The sequence below is a fragment of the Typopeltis vanoorti genome, chromosome 11 (assembly GCF_054136105.1).
Source record: "Typopeltis vanoorti isolate ZY-2024b chromosome 11, IOZ_Tvanoo_1.0, whole genome shotgun sequence".
NCBI classification, from domain to species: domain Eukaryota; kingdom Metazoa; phylum Arthropoda; class Arachnida; order Uropygi; family Thelyphonidae; genus Typopeltis; species Typopeltis vanoorti.
Genome location: NC_143559.1, coordinates 9,315,635 through 9,332,074, shown reverse-complemented (window position 1 = coordinate 9,332,074; position 16,440 = coordinate 9,315,635). Strand labels below are relative to the sequence as shown.

The following is a 16,440-nucleotide window of genomic DNA, read 5'->3' as shown; positions in this document are numbered from 1 at the left end:
CCAGTCCCTCACAATAATTTAAAAATTATTCGAGAGCATTAAATATATTTTTACAAATAAGGAAAATTTAAAGCAATATTATAGTAAATTTATAGCAATATATAACAAGTTATAATATTAATTATATTTTTATTAAATGAAGACAAAAAGCACACAAAAAATTGCTCTCATTGGTTTTAATCAGTGTGAGCAATGAGCTTGCATTTTCTTAGAAATTTTCTGTATATCCGGTTTGTAACTAGTCGTTTTTAATTTAAGGCACGATTCCAAGTTGGCATCAGTAATTTGGTTCCTCAATTTACATTTAATGAAATCCATGTTAGAAAACGATTGCTCACATAAATATGTAGACCCGAAGATACTGAGAACACCAAATGCATCAACTCATGATATGAGTCCGGAAGACTATTCCAAGTATTGAAAATCAGTGAGTCTGCCTTCTGTAGTTCTTTTATAGCAGTCTGCTTGTGCTGTGAAATCAGATTGAATTTTTTTTCCAGTTCTTTTATTTCAGTACAAAGACGTACAAATTTTTAGCTCCATAAGTCTTTGCTTGTCAAGTCTAGCAATTGTATTTCAAAATTAGCTATGTCAATATCAAGCAGAGAAAATTTTAATTCTTTCATATTGGCATTGAGAGGATTTGTAATAAAAGCTAGAGTTGCTTTATTATTTCTGAATTCCTGAAACCATTGAAGAAAGGATTGTCTCATATTTAAAACTACTGTTTTGAAATAATCTTTATTGATGAGGGCATTGTTTTCTTGGCGATATTGAGACACGTTTGGGAGATGAATTAAATTTCCCCTGTCTAAATCTTCAGAGAACAGAATCAATTTCTTTTCAAACGAAATAACTTCCTCTAGCATTGAAAAAGCAGTATTTCCCTTGCCTTGTAATTTTCGATTGAGCTGATTAAGTTGTGATGTAACGTCCACCATAAAGTACAATTTCAGCAACCACTGATCTTCTGTTAATTCTGGATATTGAACATCCTTGTTGTCGAGGAATAGTTTGATTTTATTTATGCAAGATGCAAAATGCTTTAACAAGTCGCCTCTGGAAAGCCATCGAACCCTGTTGTACTGGAGAAGATCTGAATACTCGCTCTCCATTTCACTTAGCAACTCTTTAACTTGTCGATGGTTAAGTCCCCTTGCTACAATGGTGTTGGTAATCTTAAATACCAATTCCACAATTTTACCAATTTCTTCTGTAAATGTTTGTGCACAAAGTGCTTCCTGGTGGAGAATACAATGGAAAGTAATCACATGATTAATTTTTCCTTTTAAAATTGAAACAAAACCCTTTTTCGCTCCCGTCATACGTTTTGCACCATCGGTTGCAATTAACACAATTTTATTGTGTGGGATATGTTTTTTTTTCATGCATTCAAGGACGGCATTTGCTATGTCCTCTCCACGCGTTTGGCCCTTGAGTGGCAATAATCCCAGAAGTTCTTCTTCTCTCGGACCCTCAGATGATACACACCGCACAAAAAGGGAAACTTGGGCTGTGTCCTTGATGTTGCAAGACTCATCTACCGCAATTGATAAGCTGAAGCTAATTTAACATCTTCGACTTGTTGGTTGATCACATTTGAGGACATTGTGACTGTCCTATCTGCTATTTTTTTTTTTTCAGATAACGGTATGCTTTTAATTTTATTTAAAATCTCTGCTTTGTTTTTGAAATGCCGAAAAAGTTCTTCAGATGCATTAACAAAACAACATTTTATATATTCACCATCTGTGAATGGTTTTCCTCTCTAAGCGATCTCCTGACTCACTACGAAGCAGGCTCTCTCCAATAATTAAATACAAAACTTATTTTTCAACATTTTTCTGAAGTTCTTCAACTGCTCTCTTTCTCGTGTCACCGACAGGATATTTTTTGGCAAATGTGGCATGTTTTATCGTGAAGTGTCTCTCCAAATTTGACTTTTTGTTGTGCGCCAGTTTTTCTTGGCAAATAGGACAGGTTGGAAGGCCATCTGAGTTCGAGATGAACGCGTAAGATTCAGTTTAAAAGCCACGATGCACATCTGTTGTTTTTCATTGTTTTTTTCTTCACAGCCATGTTGAAAAGCACCCTAAACAATATATTTTATTTAATACGTTATATAAATACATTATATAAAAATAAAATAAAAAGAACTAAATGATTATTCAAAATAATAAATGACAATAATTCGAAAATATAATAAAAATAAATCTCAACAAATAAATCACAATATATATATATATATATATATACACAGCAATCCCACGATTAGTGCACCTATTGCGTTCTTTAAAACAGGTGGATAAATCGAAAACGCACCAATCGAGTATAATAACCTATGGAAAAAAGTATAGTTCGTTCCTCAAATGTCCTTGATTTTTTTATAAAAGAATTAGGGTATATCTCAGGGCCTAGTTAAAGGAAAACTATGAAGCTGAAAGACTATAAAACATATTCAAAATATAAATCTATTATTCTGTCTGGCATTCTGTTTCTTTTTTTTTTCCAAACAACTGCCTCTTCTGCAAATTTTCCTGCTTCTCTCTTCACCAAGGGCCAGTCTCTAAGCATTGCTGCTTAAAAGTTTCGGTTGCACGAAAATATTTTAAATTTGTTTCCGTGAAATCTCTTTGGGCTTGCCAATGATTAAATTTTCTTCATATTCTTCGGCATCTTCCCGCTGTGCATCTAAATTTAGCAGGTCGGAATCACTCAGTTTCTCAGAATGAGATATAATTAACTTAGATTCGTTTGAAAAGCCTCTAAAATCATTTGAACAATGTGGAAGAATGTGCTTCCAAATGGATCGCATATTGCTAGCAGTAATTTCATTCGACTTTGCGACTTTATAGCCAGGCTAAGATTTCTCTGATTTCTCTGTCCAGAAAAGTCTTGGAAGGCATTGGCTTCCAAAAAGAAGGCCAGTTTAATCGACATTAGATATTTGTTGGTCACAATAGCCCTCTTCTTATACAATTTTCTTCAAATCTCTGGATAATTTGGCCACCTCTTTATCGGCACTTGCAGCTTCGCCTGTGATTAGAACATTATGTAGGCTATTTCTCAAACCACCCAGCACTAACATGGAATTCTTCTTTTCCATTATTAATAGCCCTTTCTTTCAAGGTTGCAAATGGACTTAATGCTTTTGATTTAATAAAGACTAAAGTCAGTTCTTAGCAGGATCCGTTTTTGGTTACAATCTTCGATCTATGTAGAAAGAAGTCTCTCTAATTCAATCTTTATGATACTTTGATTTCGAGTGCATGAATCAGAATCAGACTTACTTTTCTCTTTGTATTCAGCAGCTTTGTTTAAAATTACTCTTATAGTTGATTCACCCATTTTTGTGTTCTTGTCTTATCTTTGCTCTGGACTTGCCTTGTTCACTTTCTTTATTATTTCAAGTTTTTCTTCCAATTAGATTACTTTTCGAATCATTTTCACTTTTTTGCTCACTAATTAATTTATTCATGATGAAAGGTTGGGAAAATACTTTAAAATAATAATAAAAAAAAATTTAAAGAAAATAATTGCAAAGGAGGTACGAGATATGATCAGGAAAATGCTATGTAATTAGCAGACGACATAAATTTTGACGGTAAAAATTTGGAACATAGAGTACATGGTAGTATTCCATTAAAAATAACTTTGTAAAATGTTTTAAATCAGTAACTAAATTATTTCATTCTGGTGAGTGATTTTTTAAAATAATCAGCCATAAAAAAATGTACAGATAGAAAATTTTTAAAATCTGTAACATTTATTTTTAAGATGTATATAGGCGCACTAACTGAATTTTCGAGGCGTACTAATCGAATTTCGGTATCGAAATTCACTAATTGCACCAATCAAAAACGTACTAATCGGGGGCGCATTAATCGAGAGATTACTATATATATATATATATATATATATATATATATATATATATATATGTAGAAAGTATTTTATATATATCAGTGGCGTCGCGTGCTCATTTCGGTTGGGTGTGCTGTCATATGGATTATGCAACCGGTGCTACAAATTTCACGTTAATTTGACCGTATGCATGGGCATGCGTGTGCTGAAAATTAGTTTCCACGGCGGGGAAGCTTGGAGATCATTAAAATCGATGCCAAACGATTTTAATGATCTTTCATTCTTAGGAGAAAAAAAGGTATTCAGAATTAATAGATTTCAGCACAATTTCATATATATAAAAAATTGACCGGCATATTTTATTCAAAAGCAACTAATTAATTAATCCTAAATTAAATTATTTCAGTTTAAAAGCAAAAAAAAAAAAAATCACAAAACTAACAAGTAAAATTATATTAATTACACTTACCTTTTAAAAATGTATTTTTTTGTTTAAATTTGTTTCACTATATTACAATTCACACTTCACTCTGTAACGCACACACAGGGCAAACTAACCGGTCATTATCCACAAATCAGAAAAAGACGAACCAAAAAGAGAAACACGTGTTTTATTGCTATATAACAGCATGTCTTGCAGACTACTCAAAGAAGAAGAAACAGGCATAGCGCATCAGCGCTCATCTTAATTGGTCCAATGCAATTAATTGCAGGATAACTTTGAATACTTCTGCGTAGAGTGGGGGGAAAATCTGTTTTAGGATTTATTAGAAAACAAGAATGAAGGAGAACGCTATATTTGATTGGCATATTTGAAATACTGAAAGATGAAAATATGTGGACCATCATTTATAAGACATGTAAGAATAGGAAAAAAAATAAGTGTGAGTACAAACACTTTCATTAATGGTAAAGGATAATTAATAATTATCATTTGTGATATGTGTGTCCTATAATTTGCTGGGTAGAGCGAATAGCACGATCCTATAAATTCTAAACATGAATAAGTGAATTCATAAGTTTTTTTTTTAATTATGCAGAGAGAGAGAGAGAGAGTATTGCAGGAATAAATATGGTTTGATGGAGCAGCAAATCATCTCGTAAAATTTGTTGCACGTGTTATATGTATTTCTCTGGTTTGTCTATATTTCGCTGTGTTTTCCAAGAAATTTCTTTTGTTTACTGTGACTCAGTATACATAACATCCGATCATTATCCGGAATTATTAATTAGCATTAATTAATACAAAATAAATTGCAGAAATTTATTGAGACAAGTTTAAAAATTAACATAGAATTTCATAAAAATGAACTCATAATTTGACATACACATTGTCGTATAAAATCAATATCAACCTATTATCAATTTATTAATGAGATTTTTGCTGTTGCACATTAGATCCCAAATGCTTTATATCTGGTTCATATTTTGTCACTTTTAGTAAATATTATTATTATTTGATACCTCCAGGGAGATACACACGCAGAACTAGATTCATCAGTCATTCTATTTCTTAAACTGTCTTTTATAAAATTCATTTCGGAAAATAATGACTCACAAGTAGAGGAGAAAATTAATTATGGCATAATCATAAAGAGTATTAATACACTTATGTATACGGTGTAGCATGTTGACAAATATAAAAGTACGGAGGTGGGTCAGTCCACCGAAACGGTCCGCACCAAGTTAACGCTCTCCCCTGCCCCAGTTTCCCCATAAGTTAACCCTTCCCCCATCTTCCCTCCCCCAAATGCGCCCCAACACACACACACACACACACACACACACACACACATATATATATATTATTAACCATAACCCGGGTTTCCAAATGTATTTTTCCCGCGTCAAAACACCCCCCCCACACACACGCTCCCTTCCTCCCCCCCCCTCGTTTATAAACAACCTTCAGCAGGATCATGAAATTGGAAGACATCCTAGAATCAAAACAAGGTATGTACAAAATTTTTCCGCCTCTTTTATTCTACTATAACCGCCTTCTATACTCACCCATAATGCCCTAAAATATATATACCCCTTTTTTTGAGTTTGAGTAATAATAGCCAATGTATTTAAAATAAGGGACCTCCTAAACAAAAACAGGCTATAATAGCCGTAATTATAATAGTAGTATATAAGAGGAGTAGCATGGGAATTTTCCCAGAAACTATACCTAATAAAAGTACGCATTTAAATTAGTTATCAATCACAGATTAATGCTACAATATTGTAGTTTTCTCAGGCCAACATCATTAAATTAACATGTGTTAAGTTTCAGTGACATATCCCATTCTTATCACCAAAAAATTATAATATTATTCAGTATAAAATTATTGATTATTGTATTATTAAATTGATTTTAATGATGTTGGATTGAAAGAAAAAAAAACGGTAGTGAGAAAAATATTTATGCATTGTAACGCACCATAAAAGTCAGAGGAGTAGGAGAAGCAGCAGAAGGATTTCGACTTGTCGGCGAACGCTTACCGTCGAATATAACTTGCCTTCGCGTATAACTGGCACCCCTGATTTCACTTTACGAAACAATACATTAAAAGGTTTTGCATGTATACCTCCCACACAAAAAGCAACACACCCTCCCCCAACAACCATTATATACTGTAGATGCAAGAAAAAAAAAGAGTTTTATGGTATCCCTGAATAAGGTACAGAGGCTTTTTGCAGTCTGTGTAATATATTTCTCAACAAATAGTGCAATTAGAGACAGCTGGAATAAAAACGGCGCTAACTAATGAATCACATATACCCCTCTCACAGAAACTACCCTGTATAGGCATGCAAAACCATATGTTGCACCGGAAACACAGTATCTAACTAAAATTATTGTCTAATTTTTCAATTACATGAAATAAGTGTTTGTTTGACTGCATTTGAAATTCTCGATGTCATTATGACAGATCACAAAGGCTAATATATTTATCTAATATACATCAAATAAAATTCTACAACGAATTGAAACATGCCATGTAATGCTTGTGGGAGTTCCCCTTCCAGCTCAAACGCAAACAAGGCAATAAAAATCAACCAAAGGTTGAAACTTTGTATGAGTTGAAACCGCTGGTAATGAGAAGTTCTGTCGGAATGATAAACGACAACCGTCGTGAAAGTCTTAAAACTAAGAAATATATAGTGAATGCTGTTATGACAGTTGCAGATGTTATTGAATTCGGTTGAAGAGAATTAGCATTTCAACTCAAAAATTGTCGGTTCCATTTGTCTTTGGGTCGCGTGATCTTTTGTCAATACCGCACCAATCAAATTCATGTCTTCATAGCTGCTCTCTCCTGTAAAACAAAATTTAACTTGTACGTATTGTAACAATTAAAAAAAGTGGAATAATTTATAATCGTATAAAAGGATATCATATGTACATCGTTGACGTGCCAGCAAAATTCTCGGGCGTGCCACAGGTTCGCCACCACTGCTCTATAGCAGTGTTTCTCAACCTATGGTCAACAGACAACAGGTGATCCACAGCGATGAGACAAGTGGTCCACAGGCAGACTTAAATTAACCAAATAAATCTATATATTTTAATTATCCAAACAAAACATATTAAAATTGAATACGTAAGTAAATATTATTGAAACAAAATGGATAATTAAAAAAATAAAAATAGCGAGAATATTCATGGAATGAACATTCTACCACTATTTTAATTTGTAGTGGCAGAATGACGAGTAATAAAACAGGGGTGAAATGAACAACAATATGGTTTTATTACTTTCACCCTTCCTTGCTGTTTTGTCAGATTTGAAGTGAACACTGTTATCCACATGACCACATTTCAACCAATTGCTTGTTTTTTTTATTGATTTTTATTGTTGAAGGTTTTCCTCCTTCAACCAAGCCTCGATATATCTTCAGAAGTGCTAAGTAATACTTGGACAAAGTGTGTTTTGAATTAACCCCAGTATTCATATATGTTTCGGAAATCACGAGACTGAAAGATAAAAGCAAGCCGCCAGTTGAGTTGAAATGCTAACACACACGTGTGATCACTTATTAGTCACTTTGTTGCTCTGCAAATGACCTTATATGACGAGGCACCCTAAAACCTAATCCTAATTAGTCACTTTGTTTGGCTGCCTTGCCTACCATATGCTCAACCATCCCCTCCACTCTCTCTGTATAATCTTTAAAAATTTGATAAATTAAACTATGATAGTTTTATTTTCATTTTCAATTTTACTTGAGAGCCATATGTATGTACACAAAGAGCCGCAGTTTGCCGATCCCTGTTCTAGACGATTCTGTGCTTCCAATGCTATGGTAACAGGTGTAGACCCTTTATTCTGTATCAACACGACAATTTCCCCTGTCCACAAAGTACCAAAATGGTGGGGGGAGGAGGAAATTTTTTAAAAATAAATTTATGGCAGCCACTCATAATAAAGTAACTCAACAGTGAATACGAATGTTTTTTGTTAAAAAAAAGTAATTTACACTTTTGTTGAAAAAAGTGTAAATTATGCAAACAAGATAAAGTAATGTAATTTGAATGAATTTAGAATGGAGCTAAAAATTCACTCGCCACTTTTCTTTGATAACTAGTCTGTGTGCGAGTGGATTTTGGCGCCCTGACCACAACTGTGTTGGGAACTCAAGAACAAAAGTTTCCATGAAACGCAACCGCACACATGCCTATCACCTTCAAGGATAACGCCAAGCTTTGGGTGGAGTGTAAAGGCCACTGCAAATAATAACATAATAACAAAGCAGCAAACTGCTAAACTGGCAACACCAAGACAACCAAAACAGAAATTGCAAAATTTGGTGTAAGTATCCTCTAAAATAAGCTGGCAGCCTAATTCAGAGTGGCCATAATTAAACTTCCCCTATTCCAGAGTTTATGAAGCTCAATCTAACAACCAGAAAACCACCAAATTTGGGAGAGACTAATCAAGATATGGAAAGGATTCAAAAAAAAGTTCAAAAAGTTGCTGATAGGGGAATATGGGGCCCAGGAAGCCAAAAAATTTTAATAAAATTAGATCATCTGTTGACAGATGACCAAATCTTCCTAAGAAGAGCAAAAACAGGCTGCAGAGCACAGTGTTCCACCAGGAAGCCATTTATTGCGAGATTGTTGCACCAGTGTTCTCTCCATGTGTCAGATGTTGATGGGAAGGCAGCTGAAGAGAGTTTATCCATGGACCAGAAAGGATTTCTTGATTTAATGAAAAATTAGATGAATTTTTGAGGGTCTGGGGCAGGAGCGGGTTACTCATTACTTTATTAAATTCGTTAATCGAGGCTTGTCTTTTCCATATATTTGGTGGAACAATGTTGGATTGGATAGGCGACCAAGGAATTCTGACCCACAACAGGTTGTTCAAGCAAGTCTTGAAATGATATTATTTCTCATGTTAATTTTGGTGGACAAGTTCGTGATGTGCCTGTGAAAGGCACATCATGAACATCACTTCTGTCTAGGCTCATTCCAAAATATTTCGGGTGAGGCTCATGTTCTACCATCTTGCCAAAAAAAGGGATTGAGGTGTCAATTTGCATTGCATTGTTTAGGTGGAATGCAGTGGAACAAAGTTTTTGGTTGGATTTCGATTCAGTTACCACTGCTTGAAGTACACTTCCAGGATGCTTAGGTATGTGTTCAAGGTTGTTTCCAGGTTGGCAAAGGCGGTAGACTGTAGGGTTGCTAGGTCATCAACATACATGTATTTGCTTGAGCTGGTATGTAGTATGCTGAAAAGTATAGGGCTAACACAGAGCCCTGTGGGAGACTTTTGTGGAGGTATCTGGGCCTGCTCTTTTCTCCACCATTATGGACCCAGATATTTCTGTTGGAGAGAATAGATTCAAAAAGCTGGAGTGTTTTTGCACCTTATAATATTGCCCTGATCTACACTGTCTCAATAGCTGATGTTAAGTCAATGAAAGTGATTTCGGATTTAAGTTTCTTCTGGAAACCTGCTTTAATCTGTGTTGTCAGAGCTAGGACCTAGTCACAGCCACTTCTTGATCTCAAGTCAGCTTGTTCAATTTGGGAGTGCTCTTTCCATGAATGGTGAAATTCTTTTAAGGAGTATTCTTTCAAAGAGCTTCAAGGAATAAAAATAAATTGGTGGCATTATTAATTTTATTTTAATGAAATTGATACTGCTGCTGCTACCAAGAGCACTAGTGATGAGATGATAAAATTCATATAACTAACACATGGCATCACTTTAGCAATGTTGCGCATAGCAGTAAATCATTTCGTGGGTCTCTAGCATGTAGAAAAATCCACTATCTAAAGATACCATTACTCAAGCTATTCAAATAAGAATTCACTGTAATTAAATTCTTTCCAAATTTAGATCTTTATAGGATTAAGTTGCTTGTGGGAGAAGAAAAGTATATACTATTGAAAGGTTTGTGGAGAAAAACACAATGGATTCAACATACTTTATACAATATCCAATATATATCCTGAGTGGTCACTTTATTAAGACCACCTCCCGATTTAGGAAAATACTGTTGCTGAATCATGTGGCTGCAGTTTGCTACACACACACACACACATCAGGCATCCAATGTTGACTCAAAAAAAAAAAAAAAATCTCTCCATTTCTTCCTGAGACCTTTCTGTGGCATCATAGCCATAAATAAGTTCCACTGCCCATTTCCAAAATTCTCCATTTTGGAAGGCATTGTAAAATAATTCTATTTGACAGTGCCTAGCAATCAAGAAGTTCATCTTCATGGTGTTTATCTTTGATGTTAAATGCTATTCCTTCCTTTCCTCAATTGTTATTGCCTCAAAATAATATTCTATACTTATGATTCTTGTGAAAACATATTTCTAATAACAAACACCATTATAAAACTCAATATAACATTGCAGTGGTCTCTTTGGATTTCTTGGTATAGCAATTAACTGTATTACAGAAAACATATAGGATTAAGGGGTTACAGGGTCCCCCGAGAGCGGGACCCTGTAACTCCTAGAGCGTGCGTCCCCTGGGTGGCTAATACCCTTGCTCAGCTTCCAAGGATGGCTGCTAGTTCTCCCACCACCACACTTCTGAAAAATTTCCTCTGAATTAATCTTGTAAAAATCCCTCAGTAATTTGAATGTCTCAATCATATCACCCCTTCTCCGCTATCAACCAGTCTCTGTAACCCACAAATCTACAACCAGTTCTTGTAAGGTTCATTCCATAGACCAGCTACCATCTTCGTCACTTGTCTCTGGATCCCATCTACCTCCTCTCCATCTCCAAGATACTCTGGTGACCAGATCTGCACACAGTAGTCAAGATGGGGGTCTTATCAAGGCTCAATAAAAAGGAATAACTTGCTTGTCAAAGCATATTTTAGTAACCAAGTGATCTGATGAGCTTATTTAGCCACTTTTGCTATGTGCCCACTAAACATTAACTCCTTATCCACTAGCATTACCAACTCTGGCTTTGTCAATTTCCTGGAGTACAGTTCCACCAATGTGGTATACTATTGATAACCTTACACTTTGCCACATTAAACCAACATCCATTCTCCTTAGCCCAGTCCACCAATCTACCCATATCATCCTGCAAAATTTTGACATCATCTCATATCCTTACCTATATCATTAATGAACAAATTAAATAGCAGTAGTCCAAAAACAGAACCCTGCAGCACACCACTGGCCACAGGCCTTCTTTTGGACTACTCCTGAATAAACTACTCTGATATCTCTCCATTAACCACTTTCCTATCCATCTCCATGTGTGGGCCTATATACTGACAGCCTATTTAAATCATTCTGCAAGTTCTCCACATTACCTTAACTATTACTCTAATTTTGCATCATCAGCAAACAACTGAATATTTCCTTTCAAGTTATTTCCTATTTCACTGATGTACAAATTAAACAGCAATGGTCTAACACTAAACTTTGCAGCACAAAGTCACTAGTCACCCGTTTTCACCTTGATTCTACCTCTTCATGTCCAGCAGCCACCCTCTTATCTACTTAACTAGTGTCATATCCATCCCTAATTGTTCTAATTTACATAACAGAGTTCCATGTGGTATTCTGTCAAATGCCTTTGCAAAATCCAAATTATAAAAAGATAGTAAATTAATAAGACACGACAGCCCTCACAAAGCGACGTTGCACTTCAATACAGTATTATATTTTTATCCACCCATTCTTGAAATCTGTTTAGCCAATTTTTCTAGTACTTTTATATCGCCACACTTGAGATACTGACTGGTCTATAATTTGCTACTGCAGTCTTAGAACCTCCCTTATGCAAAAACAAACCATGCTAAAAGTATACAATACATTAGCCTTAACGGTCTTAATGTATGGAAGCGAAATCTGGACAATAAAACAAAAAGACAAAGATTAACAACAGCAGAAATGAAGTTTATGAGAAAAACTGCAAAGTATACCCTATTTGATCACAAAAGAAACGAAGATATTATGAAAGAATTAAATCAAGAACCAGTAATAGAAAAAATTAAAAAATATAAACATAAATGGATGGAACACGTTCAAAGAATGAAAACAGAAGGATTACCAAAACAAGTCTTACAGTACAAGCCATTAGGAAAAAGAAAACCAGGACGTCCTCTTAAACGATGACTTCTAAGGCCGGAACAGGCCATGCTAAGCCTGAATCCTTGATACGTATGATGATGACTGGGCCTTAACAAAGCCACGTTGCACCTCAATACAGTATTATATTTTTATCCACCCGTTCTTGAATTCTGTTTTGCCAATTTTTCTAGTACTTTTATTGCCACACTTGAGATACTGATTGGTCTATAATTTGCTACTGCAGTCTTAGAACCTCCCTTATGTAGAGGAATTATTTCGCTCTCTTTCCACACTACCAGAGCTAAGACTTAAAGAGCCTAGCCAGTTCCCTTGCAGATTCTCACAAAACCCAAGCTGATATCCCAGCTTATCTCAAAACCGTATTTACATTGCAATTCAATATTGTAAGAACCTCCAATTCATCCACCTCTGTTCCCACATTAGTGTCTATCACATATGTTTGAAGCAGTAACTTCACTAGGATGATATACACTTGCAAAGTGGTAACTCACTAACTCTAGTATTTTATGTGCTTCTGTCACGTTGTCACCATCATTAAGGTTAATCCCCCACAGTCATTCTTCCTCTTACTTGCCACATAATGAAAAAACTCTTTGGAGTTTCCTTTGCTGACTACATTCTTCTCATAATATGTGATTTTGTCTTCCACTCAGAAATCATTAGACTGTGTGATTCATTAAGAAAAAATTTGAAACATGGTTTGACTGTTCTTTAATCCTATGAGAATTCAATTTCTTCTAAGAGGATTTAATGTTAAAAAGTATTTTCATGAGCCCTTGGTTGATTCACGTTAAGGAATGACAAATTCCTTAATGTGAATAAGGAATTTAATGTACTTCCTATATTTCCAATTTTTTTATTGGAAATATAAGAAGTACACTAAAATACTCCAGGCTACCTGATGTGATGTTAAATATCAATATAAAATTTTCTAGTTAATCATGGAATTAAAAATGTACTTTATTTTCACATACACACCTGCAAATTTTTATATATACAAAGCTTTACAAGACCCAGTAAGTTACACTTATTTTATGCATATTTATGGTGGATGACAATGTTTATCACATCACAATGTGAAATTTGATAACTATACATGATTTTTTTAAATTTATTTTCTTAAATTTAAGAGCAAAACATCACAAGTAATGCAGTAACAGCAGATATGACATATGAAAAGAGTTTAAAATTTTAAGTTTCCAATTGATGGTAAGTCAGGAAGCTTGATATCCTTAATTTGCTGAGGAAGATTTATGTTCTTAACAGCAGAAACGGCCCTTGCAGGTGCAGCAGACAACCCAGCCTATAAATGTAAAGAAAGAAATTAACTAGGTACTATTACTTTTGCCAATGTAAATCCTTATAGATAAAATTAAAAACAGCAGTATGTTCTAAGAAACCAACTGCCAATCTTAATGGTCTTGTCCTGTATAAGTTATTATTATTATTATTATTCAGGCCTCCAAGGAGTCAAAAGACTCATCGAGGGGAGGTCCCCCCCTGAGAAACACAAAGTTTATTATACCACTCTTTAAAGTCACTGACCGTTCTCGCTCCCACCACTCCATCAGGCAATGCATTCCACGGCTCAACCACCCTCCACACAAAGAAACCACTCCTTACCCTCTTGCTCACAGTTTCCTTTCGTAACTTCCAGGGATGGCCTCTTGTCATCACTCCTTCCCGCTGATCAACCAAGCGAAAGAACTCCCCAGTGTCAACCCTGTAACCACCTCTCAACAGTTTAAAAGTCTCAATCATATCACCTCTCCTTCTTCTATCCGCCAAACTCTGCAGTCCACATTCTCTCAGCCGATCCTCATAACTATCATTGTACAGTCCTGAAACCATCTTTGTCATCCGTCTTTGTATCCTTTCCACAGTTAATTTATCCCCTTCAAATCCTGGGGACCAAATCTGAGAACAATAGTCCAAGTGTGGTCTGATCAGAGACTTATACAACGGAATGATAACCCTCTTATCTCTGCAGGTCAGTGTCCTTCTCATAATAGCAGCAATCCTCTGTGTTACCTTCACCACCTTTGCAATATGTCCCCTAAACTTCAGGTTTCTATCAATCATCAACCCCAGATCTCTTGTCTCCCCTACTTCCTCCAGTATAACTCCTCCCATAGAGTATGCAGCATCCCATCGATGTTTCCCAAACCTCAAGACCTTACATTTTGCTGCATTAAACTGACACCCCCATTCATTTGCCCATCTATCTAGCTTATTTAAATCCTCTTGCAGGGTTACCACATCTGCGCTATTACTAATAATCCTTCCCAGCTTCGCATCATCTGCAAACAACTGAATATCCCCCTGCAATCCACTGGCTATGTCATTGATATAAAGGTTAAACAATATAGGTCCTAGTACTGAGCCCTGTGGGACCCCACTTGTAACCCTCTGCCTCCTGGAAACTGCTCCACCATACACAACTCTCTGATACCTATCAGACAGCCAATCCTGAATCCAGTTGACCAATCTGACATCCAGACCCATGTGCTGCAACTTAAATATCAGCTTATCATGTGGCACCCTGTCAAATGCCTTCGCCAAGTCTAAGAAAATTGCAGTATATGCCTTTCCCTCATCTAATGCTCTTGTAACTTTATTATAAAAGGCTAGCATATTGCTAAAACAAGAGCGTCCTTTCACAAATCCATGTTGATTCTCACAGATAACATTACCCTCATCTGCCCAATGCTGTACACGGTCCCTCACTACTTTCTCCAAGATCTTAACAACTACTGATGACACACAGACTGGCCTATAATTAGACACTTCCAGTCTGTTACCACCCTTATGCAATGGCACTATCTTACCTTCCTTCCATTCCCTGGGCACCTTTGCCAAAGCCAGACTTTCATTGTAAAGCCACGTTAAAGGTATTGTCAATTCGCTAGCACATTCTCTCGAAACTCGTGGCGAAATACCATCCAGTCCCACAGCTTTACTGACATCCAGAGTACTCAGTATCTGAAACACACTCTCCTCCTGTACCTCCAGACCTCGTACCAGTCCTATCCCTCTAGCATTAAAACTGACTCCTCTAGGATGAAATACTCCAATAAAGTGTTCATTGAACAATTCCACTATGTCCTCTGCATCAGTCACTCTATTCCCATTTTTATCCCACAATATCATTCTTCCACAGTCATTTCTCCTCCTACTGGCCACATAGCTAAAAAATTCCCTAGGATTTTCTTTGGATCTTAGGGCCAATCTCCTCTCATATTCCAGTTTCGCTTTCCTTACCACACGAGTCACTCTTCTGGCCTGTGTCTTATATTCTTCACCCATCGTCTCTTCACCTGTCTCCTTATATCTCTTCCATAGCCTCTTTTTCGCATGCAGTTCCTGTTTAATGTTGTTTGTCATCCACTTTACTCCAAATTGCGCCCTCTTCTTCACTCGTGGTATACAACTTACCATTGCTGATAACAAATATTCTTTCACCATTTCCCACGCACTGGTGATATCCCGGCCGTCCAATTCCTCCCTCCATGAAACTTCCCGAAGTTGACGTCTAAGACTATTATAATCACCTGCCTTATAATTCCACATAAGTTCCCGTCTCGTTGATACTCCTGCATGTCTATTCATTTTCTTGCATTTGCACTCATTTGCATGTCTATTCATTCATTAATTGGGATATCTAGAAATGTCACATACAACAAAATCATTGTATTAATACTGAAATAAATTGTAATGGTAATTTTTGTTTCGCAAAGTAAATGATGCAGACTAGTTACATACAAAGCATGCAGCAAACCTCACTGAGAATATCCATTCCACTTGAAAAAAATTTGAATTTTTTTCAAGTACGATATCCATATCTTGAAGATTCTATTAAGCAATACATTCTGATGTTTTCCTATGTATTATTTTAAGGAAGAGGGGGAACAGCAAAATATTGGGTTGTTGCAAAAGAAATGGCCGATATTAAAGACGATTGTAAAAGAGAATAAAAAGAAGAATACCTGTTTAATCAAAGT

At 35.8% G+C, this 16,440-nt stretch overlaps 2 protein-coding genes across 2 annotated transcripts in view; both read right to left on the bottom strand.

Annotated features, from left to right (window-relative positions):
* Positions 1–533: 533 nt before the first annotated feature.
* LOC150101292 (general transcription factor II-I repeat domain-containing protein 2B-like) lies at positions 534–1,325 on the bottom strand. The gene has a single exon (XM_090400750.1). The coding sequence runs from the start codon at positions 1,323–1,325 to the stop codon at positions 534–536; it is 792 nt and encodes a 263-aa protein (XP_090256876.1).
* A 12,056-nt stretch (positions 1,326–13,381) lies between these two features.
* Positions 13,382–16,440, bottom strand: part of or (AP-3 complex subunit sigma-2 or) — a 112,946-nt gene continuing 109,887 nt past the window's right edge. The window contains exon 6 of the mRNA XM_090400403.1: positions 13,382–13,742. Within this exon, the coding sequence (XP_090256529.1) occupies positions 13,623–13,742 (120 nt within the window). The 3' untranslated portion in view covers positions 13,382–13,622. The remainder of the gene's footprint in view (positions 13,743–16,440) is intronic.